Source organism: Channa argus, chromosome 1 (assembly GCF_033026475.1).
Source record: "Channa argus isolate prfri chromosome 1, Channa argus male v1.0, whole genome shotgun sequence".
NCBI classification, from domain to species: domain Eukaryota; kingdom Metazoa; phylum Chordata; class Actinopteri; order Anabantiformes; family Channidae; genus Channa; species Channa argus.
The window spans coordinates 28,317,630-28,326,815 of NC_090197.1; the positions used below are offsets into that span (position 1 = coordinate 28,317,630).

At 40.6% G+C, this 9,186-nt stretch overlaps 1 protein-coding gene across 4 annotated transcripts; it reads right to left on the reverse strand.

Annotated features, from left to right (window-relative positions):
* Positions 1-5,041: 5,041 nt before the first annotated feature.
* On the reverse strand, positions 5,042-8,701 carry LOC137131033 (ovarian cancer G-protein coupled receptor 1-like). Of its 4 annotated transcripts, none has more exons than XM_067511826.1 (6): positions 8,586-8,701; positions 7,472-7,628; positions 7,355-7,368; positions 6,906-7,172; positions 6,611-6,798; positions 5,042-6,085 (listed from the first exon to the last, which is right to left on the reverse strand). In XM_067511826.1, the coding sequence occupies exons 4-6, from the start codon at positions 7,155-7,157 to the stop codon at positions 5,575-5,577; spliced, it is 951 nt and encodes a 316-aa protein (XP_067367927.1). In that variant the 5' UTR covers positions 7,158-7,172; positions 7,355-7,368; positions 7,472-7,628; positions 8,586-8,701; the 3' UTR covers positions 5,042-5,574. The 4 variants fall into 4 exon arrangements, with proteins under 4 accessions (XP_067367927.1, XP_067367909.1, XP_067367918.1 ...); XM_067511808.1 differs by having other exon boundaries at positions 7,272-7,368; XM_067511817.1 differs by lacking the exon at positions 7,355-7,368 and having other exon boundaries at positions 7,409-7,628.
* Positions 8,702-9,186: the final 485 nt, after the last annotated feature.

The following is a 9,186-nucleotide window of genomic DNA, read 5'->3' on the forward strand; positions in this document are numbered from 1 at the left end:
TCCTTTGCTTGAAATAGCTCAATCAAGCCATTGACATCACCAAACCTTTGCATTCTTGTTTTGTGATGCTTTTCCAGGCCTTACTCTTCTTGCCCCCGATGAACTACTTTGTTGTTTTGGCAGTGGGTTTTGGGTCATTATCTGTTTTGAAGTGTTTAAGTTAGAACGAATAAATAATGTAATTCCTACTTTTAGGTTAAAATGTATATGCACACGAATGTAAAAGCATAATCTTTACAGCAATTAATATTTTGCTGTAGTTACATGTAAGAAGTTTGTAAAACATTCCAATGTTAATATATTGCTAGATGAGATATCTGATTTGAGCACTTTTATTTTGAAGGAAGGGGGAAGTGACCCGCTGGCTGGGTTGCTGCTGACCCGGTGCTGTTGAGAACGCACTGTAATTCTCATTAAATCTCCACAGTGCTTCACAGATGAGCTTGTATGTTTGGGATCAGGAACACATACTCTCTCTTTCTCCAAACATTACCCTTTCCATCATTTTGGCAAAGGGTTAATCTTTGTCTCATTAGTCCATAAAACATTCAGCAAATCCCTTCCTATTCTTCTTGCTAATAAGTGGTTTGCATCTTCTGGTGTAGCCTCTGTGCTTTTCAACATCAAGTATTCTGTGAACAGTAGATTGTAATACCTTCACTCCTGTCCTCTGGAGGTTGTTGCTGATCTCGCTAACAGTTGTTTTAGCATCTTTCTTTACAGCTTTTGCAATGTCGGTGAAGATTCTCGGTCATCCAGGTTTGTTTATCCAAAGATTATGTCATGTCAACTGGACATGTCAACTTATCCAAGCAGCTTCTTCTGTCTGAATGAAGTGGCTGGGGAACCCAGTTATATGCTCCAGAGTAGCCTTTGTTCCATCCTGGCCTGAATGGGAGGTGGGAACAGGGTGGAGTCCTCAAGATGTAATTATTATGACCTTACTCTTGGTGGATGTGTGAAATGGTCTTAAGCTTCATGGGGATGGATGAAAGAGCAGCATGCAAACAGGTGGGAGACCGGTTGTGCCTGAGAGGATTCTCCTTCATGTACTCCTCTCTCATAGAGAGAGTCCAAAAGGTGTACGTGGACAAGTGTCCCTTGTCCTTCAGGTGTAGGTACACTGCTGATTCTGGTCTTGAGGTGTTGCTTCTCCTGTGCTGGGCCATCATCTTGTGTAGAGGCCGTTTGGTTTCTCCAATGTAGAGCTCTGAGCACTCTTCACTGCACTGCACAATGTAACGACTGCATGCACTACGTTGCTCTTCTTCTGTTTAAGTGTTTGTCTCAGTGTGTTGGTGCGTTTGAAGGGAACCCGTATGTCGTGTTTTCTGAAGATCGTTTTGAGATTCTCTGACACTCCAGCCACGTAAGGAATCACCAGGTTTTTCCTTTAACTCCGAGTCTCTGCTCTGTCCGTCGTCTTTATGTTGGAACTGGCCGCCATCTTGTTTAAGGTCCAATTAGGGTAAACACAGGCCTTGAGAACTGCCTTCTTTCTGGCTTCAGAGAAGGTGGGGATGTTTTTCTGCCCTGTGCTGCAGGGTCCTGATGACTCCTAGTTTGTGTTGTAGTGGGTGGTGGGAGTCAAAACGTAGGTACTGGTTGGGTGTGTAAATAGCTATTTCTAGGGTGCCACAAGTCAAAACGGTCACTGCACAGTCCAGGAAGGCCAGTCTGTTGTCATCAGGGTCTTACCTGGTGACCTTGATGTTGATGTCTTAACGAGCCTATTCAGGCCAGAGTGAAACAAAGGCTACTCTGGAGGATATGGTTACACCTCTCAACTATAAAATGAAGTCTAACAGGCAAAACCCAAATCTGAAACTGAACGTACACATTAAGTGCTTTTTATTGTTTGAATAATCAACATCAGAGGACACACCTGGGCAACAACACACACACCTGTCAGTCACATGTTCCAAGAAAAATGGGTGGATCCAAACAAAGGTTTTAAGTTCTGATGTAAATATCTGGAAATAAAAGCTGAAATGTGGTTCTCTTGTCTTTTATTCATCTTTTGATGTCAAACCCAAATGTTTCAGTCTACAGCAAAACTAAAGGAATTTGCATCATTGTTCCAATACGTTTGGAGGGGAGTGTATGTGCAAATTGACCTGCATGATCATAGGTGGCTGTAGAGTTTGATGCTGTTGTACTTGAATTTGTCAGCTTTAAAAGATATATCCCTAGTGTAGGGTAAATTTAAAAAGGAAGACAAAATAAAGCCTTAAAAATAGCCTGTCTGTTTAATACCATTTACTCACTGGTTCAACTTGAAAAACAAAAATAAAAAAATCACATATACATAATATTCACCACCTTTGCTTAATACTTTGTTGAAGCACCTTTAGCACCAATTACAGTATTTTTGAGTGTGATGCTACAAGCTTGAAACACCCATTTTTGGTCAGTTCCTCCCATCCCAGTACCTCTCAAGCTCCATCAGTTTGGATGAAGAGTGTTGGTGCACAGCCATTTTCAGATCCCGTAGCCACTCCTTGGTTATCTTGTGCTTAGAATCATTGTCCTGTTAAAGCATGAACCATTGCCATCGTCCAAGGTCCAGCACTCTCTGCAAAAGGTTTTCATCAAGGATTTCATCAAGGAAGGATCGAGGATGTCCCACTGCATGATGCTGCCACCACCATGCTTTACTGTAGGGATGGCATTGGCCAGGTGGTGAGCGGTGCCTGGTTTCCTCCAGACATGACACTTGGCATTCAGGCTAAAGATTTCAATTTTTTTTCATCAGACAAGAGGAAAATCTTCCATTTACAGATGATAGACGCCACTGTCCTCATTGGGACCTTCAATGCTGCAGACATGTACCCTTCCCAACATTTGAGGTCAACAGACAATTCCTTGGACTTCGTGTCTTGGTTTGTGCTCTGACATGAACTGTTAACTGTGGGACCTTTATATAAACAGGTATATGCCTTTCCAAACCATGTCCAATCAACTGAATTTCCCACAGGTGGACTCCAATCAAGTTGTAGAAACAACTCAAGAATGATCAGTGGAAATAGAATGCACCAGAGCTCAATATTGTGTATCATGGCAAAGGCCATGAATATGATACAAATGCGACTGGAGTACATGTGATTTTTGACTTTTTTTCCCCCCTTAATTTGTAAAGATTTTAAACTCATTCACCAATGTCATATGGTATATTGTTTATGGAATTTTGAGGAAAATAATGAATTTGATCCATTGTGGAATAAGGCTGTAACATAACAAAATGTGAAAAAAGTTAAGTGCTGTGAATACTTTCTGGATGCACTCCATCTTGTTCAGGGTCGCAGGCGGCTGGAGCCAATCCCAGATTTCAGTTGGCGAGAGGTGAGGTTCAAGCTGGACGGGTCCCCAGTCTATCTCAGGGCCATCACAGAGACACACACTAACAGTCACACCTATGGGCAATTTAGATTCACTGATTCACCTAAGATGCATGTATTTGGACCGTGGGAGGAAACCAGACTACCCAAAGGAAAACGACACAAGCATGGGGACAACACGCAAACTGACTGGGGACTCAAACCGGGGACATTCTTGCTATGAGGAGGCATTGCTGAACACTACACCACCCTACTCCCCTAAATGAACTTTTACTTAATATTTAAATGTGTTGGATAACGTCTTTTATAATGTAAATGTGGGTGTTTTGGTTGGTATACTCATGTTATTCAGGGATTTGTTCATCTGCTTCTCTCCAGCAGCGTCAGGTGGGTGTAGCAGTCACTTTCCCTCAGAAGTCAATGTCAGAACCAGCAGGGGGGACATCACATAAGGAGGCGCTAGCAGGAGAATATCACACAAGTGGGTCATTTGAAGCCAGAGAGGGCAGTGTGCAGCTAGTGTTTCCATGCTCACTTTGCCACAGCCAAAAACATGTGTTTTGTTGAACAGATAATTATATTTATACAATCATTTAGACATGATGTATGAGCAATAAAATAAACAACTAAACATGTGTAAAATAATTTCAACATGTCAAACTTTCATATATTCCATCAGAGTGAAACATTTTAGAGCTCTTAATTTACTGTTAGGTGTTATGGAAAACCGACCTTGGATCTGCCATCGATCTGAAATTAAGATGCAATGTGGACTTTAAATGTACAATAACTATATTTATAAAACAGACAACATAACACACGCTTAACGTAAAAGCTCACCTAGCAAGAAAATATCTGCAAACGGGTCTCAAAGTGGGCATCGAACAGGCAGCTACTGTTAGCTTTGGTTTAATAAACTCAGGCCTGCACAGCAACCATCAGAGCCCGCGCTAACTTCTTCTTCTGTTGTTTAACAGCAGTCAGCAAACAGGTTACTGAATGTACGTTCTCTATAGGACTTATATATGAAACTCTACGTAAAGGTTGATTGATATGTGAATCTCCTGTGTGCACGGCAAAGGTCAGTGCCAGGTTCCACTGCCTTAAGGCTGAACTTACTGTTCCAACTGGTAGTGAAGCCACGACATGACAAACCTGAGAGCTGTGTCCTGATTGTCTGAGCAGGAGACTGTCAGCCTGGTAATCATGTGGCTTCCTGCATTTCATACTGGTTTAACTATGAGTCTTGGATTTGTTTTTTAACTTGACAAATACATTCACTGTACCTTTGTCCCCTGTTAGTGTAGCTTGAGTATATTTTTTTACACCCCGTTTTAAATCTTTTTGATGGCAATTATAAATTGTTATTGTGGTACATTAGCTCCCTTGTATATTGTCTCATCTAAAACTGTTGTAGTTTCAATTGAATAACTCTGCAAAGCCTAGGGAGGTTTGCAGGGTCGGGATGTTACACTATTGCAGCTTTCCTTTGTGCTTTGGTGCCACACACACTGTGTCACAATTTAGTGACCAAACACAAAATAATATGTACAAAAAACAGTCTTGTTTGATATGCCTCCCTGCTCAAAATGTCATTAAACTGTCTGGAAGGTGCTATATAAATAAAGTTTGATTATACAGAGCCATGCAGAGGATTTTTTTTTAATGCATTAAAAACAAGTGGCACATATTTCAAGCTTTGGATCAGGCTTATCTTTATTCCTTATTATATTTAAACATAAGTAAAAGTAGAATTTAGTTCCTCAGAAGTGTGGTACAAAAACTGCAAAAACAATCTCAAATATAAAGACAAAACTTTGAACATCTTATGTTCAAATCAAAACTTTGGATAAAGTGCATATTACAGAGTAAAGACATGAATGAAAGTGTACACGTACATGTAGAGTATAAACACAACCAGCATAGTTTATGATATGATGTGAAAATGTTAAAATATGTGTCACATCTAGCAGGAAACTAAAACACAGGACAGATACTGAGGTAGTTTGGATATTGTATATTTCAGAAACAATTCAGAATATTTTTAAAGCTCTAATGTTTGTTGCAGAACTTACAGTTGGGGGGTGGGGATGTGTTGTGTGGGGGGCGTAAGCTGGCCATCCTCCTGTTCGTGTAAACAAAACCTTAAGAGAACATATCAACGACATTCCTAATATTTCTGATAATATTTAAGTGACTCTATTGTCCTGTCTCTGGACCTTCCTTTGTCTGTTCTTCATCTTCCTAGGGACAGTCTACTGTCCACTGATGATCTATTGTTCCTTTTCCAACCACGCAGACAGGACAAATGCTCTATCGTCCCCTTTCTCATAAAAACATACAGAACCAAGTTTACAAGAGGGCTAAACTGGATTAAGGTGAAAGACAAGGCGTGGAGGACAGAGTGATATCTTCTGCAGAACGATAAAATGATGATGGGCAGAAACAGCAGCGTGTAGTTGAGCAGCACCAGAACTAAAACTCCCACAATGCGGCGTTTTTCCTTTAGGGGCACCGAGATGGACACAAACAGTGATCTGAGGGTCCCAACCAGGGAGAAAACGAGCACGGGGAAGGGGAGGAGAAGGAAAACAGAGAAAAGGACAACTGAATACATGAAACTAGATGCCAGACTGATAAAAAGGATTGCGACTAAAGAGAGTTTCCAGATGATAATGCAGACCACCACAGAGACCCTGATGGTCCGTTTGAAGCGGTACCACAGTGGCTGGGAGATGACCAAGTACCTGTAATGCAAGAAAGACAGACACATAATCCGAACATCATCACACACAATAAGTTCTGAGTATTCTAAAAGTTCAAACATGTCCAGTGTCTGGCCAGTTAAGTTAACATCACGAGAGGCAAGACATAGGTTTCTGCTAAGAGATATGGCTGGGTAGCATCAAAAGCAGATGAAAAAGCATCAGAAAAAAGCTTAGTGTGAGTCTTTGGAATTTGGAGATGTTTCAAAAGATGGAGCTATACCATGTAAAAGATCTAACTTTGACTGTGTCCTCTGTGTCTTAATAATTTTTTCAAAGCATTTTATAATTAATGAAGTGGGAGCGACAGGTCTAAAGTCGTTAAATTATTTCAGTGCACTGATCGTGGACACTGGAACAATAGTACAATAGTTCAATAGCTTAGGAACCGTCTGCAGCTTAAGAGACTGTGGAAAATATACGGTGCAGCTGATTTGCACATGACTTTAGTAAAATTATCAGTGCCCAGGCTTGTCCTGGTTTTTACCTGCTCAAACAGTATCGTACCTTTCCAGGGCAACGCACACCATGAATCCAACACTGGTCAACAGACTAAAGATGTAAACGAAGCAAGTGATGTTGTTGAGCTGTTGTGCCTTGATCTTTGTCACCCAGATCACCATGCAACAAAGCTGAATGAGGTCAGAGATGAGGAGATTGATCACGTAGATCGGAGCAACGTGATCGTGCCGCACCTGAAGGAAAACAATGATAATCATTTCTGGATTTTCAAACTCCGGTCCGTCAGACATTTTCATAAAGTGTTAGAAAATTATGTCAAATCAAAGCCTGCTCCACACACCAGGGAGTAAAAAGCGTAGATGGCCAGTATGGTCAGAGGAAAGCCCATGCAGATGATGATCAACCTCGTAACATAGAGGACAGACTCAATGTCAACGATAAGTTTGCTGAAATCCGAGCTGTTGTTCTGTGAAGGGATGCTGGCAAAATCAAAGATGTAGAAAAGATCTAAGTTGTTCCATAAGGTCATGTTGCAGTAGCCCTGGCTGTTGTTATGGCTGTAATACACTGAGGTGGGGTACGCATGTTCCATTGTTCAGAGTGAGGCCTGTTGGTGAGAAGGTGGCAACTGAAAAAGCAGCATGATCATACAGTGAATAAAGTGCAAAAAATCAGCCACAAACTATAAAAATTTGCATCTACATACAGTTTAAGGGATGTGGAAGCAATGAAATTCAAACAAAAGCTGCCCTGGCCTCCCTCTGATGTGGTCAGCCTGGGTGAACTTACACTAAATGAGATTCCTACAAAGCACCAGAGTGAAGCACAAATAACTGAAATAACCTGATTGGTTAACAGGACGGGCAATTCAAATTAACGTATGGCACAGATGAAGTGTGAAGTGACCTGCAGCCAGCCAGACGGGGTGCAGTGCTGAACGGTGGGTGTAGGTGCTGATGCAGCCTCAGGGCTTTGTGATGAATAACAGCAGCAGAGGCAGAAAGAGTCACAACAGAACGCGACTCATCAACAAGGGAGAGGCCTGCAACTGTCACGCTAGTGTCTGTTGGAAATCAAGACCAGTGCATCAGAGGGATATATTTTTACTAATCTACATTCATTTACCACATTCTGTCACTTTTTAAAAATATTTAAAAGTTACAGCTTGATACAGACAAGAATTAGGAGTTAAAAGCCTTGTCACATGTCAGATTCCACCTGAAGCTCCTCAGGTAGTTTTAAAACTTAGCGTATTAATCAGACTGTCTCAATGTGAGCTTTTAGCTTCTAATCTCTCCTGTGCAAAGTTTGTCTCTTTGAATTTAGTGACAGAGAATATGTGTTGGTGTGTGTGCAAACTTCCTGTTACACTGACTGGGGGGAATAAAACACACTTTCATACTTTGTGCTCCAGAACCACCAAATATGAGACTAAGTGCCTTAAAGTTCAGCATTTCATTTATGGAAACAGTTTAACTTTAAGTCTCCAGGTTGTACTTGACTCTTGACGCCCACACAAACATTTAAGGGAAGAATCTTTCACTGTAACTCACTGATGCAACGTCTCTGAGACGACTTTCGGCCAACATATTGTCACAACACACAAAGTGTTGTTTTCCATGAAAACCCCATTACTTCTTGGAAGTGTCAAAACATACAGGACTCATGTTGGGCCTGAACAAAGTGAATGGAAATTCTTATAAATGATATCAATGTTTTACCGTATTCAGTTTCCATTCTTTCTTTACATAAGCTGTTACCATGTTCTGTTTACTTTTGTTACCCAATCAGATGCTTACATTATAAATTACAAATTAAATGAATGTAAAAGCGCACAATAAAATCAATCAAATACATGTAAACTGGTTTAAACACACTAAACTTAACACTTCACTGTCACTTGATGTCACACTTCACACATTCACATTTTAAGCCTTTTCCCCTTTAGTTTGTCTTAAAGCTCTTCACATACTTTTTGTATGTGCTCCAGTACAGCTTCTTAATAAATGAAAAACTTTACCTTTTCGAGCAGCAGGGCGACAACCTGAGGCAGTTCCATATGCATAGGTGAAGTCCGAAGTTTTGCTCTCAGGATTTCGACAGTGTACAGTAAATAACCTGCAGTAGGTCTGTATTTGAAAAAGGGAGAGTTGTATGTTGTGAAATCTGAGATGTTGTGATTTGACATAACAGGGATGTCCCTGACATGAGGGATGGTAACTCCATCCTTCCTCTGGTGTTAACGCACAGGTAACATTTGCTACATATGCAACATGAATCAGCCCCTCCTGGAATTTGTGATATGATGAAAAGAATTAATTCAACAGGTCCCCTGTGAATTTGGTGCAAGAGCTGTCAAGGAATCAGATATTTTTGGCTGCAACAATCAGTTTGATATTTTGTGATTCAATCGCCTTTTATGCAGTAAAATGTACTTAACATAAGTACTTAACATGCAGGATCAAGGCCCCAGTGAGGTTATCATATATTTTTAAAATTGATTATGTGCTTTGGTTTAGTGCCGCCAGTAAGAATGTGAATTATATCCAGATCAGGTCATGTTTTTAGCATATTTACAACATAAAACAAACCAACCAAACCATTAAACCTTCCAGAATATA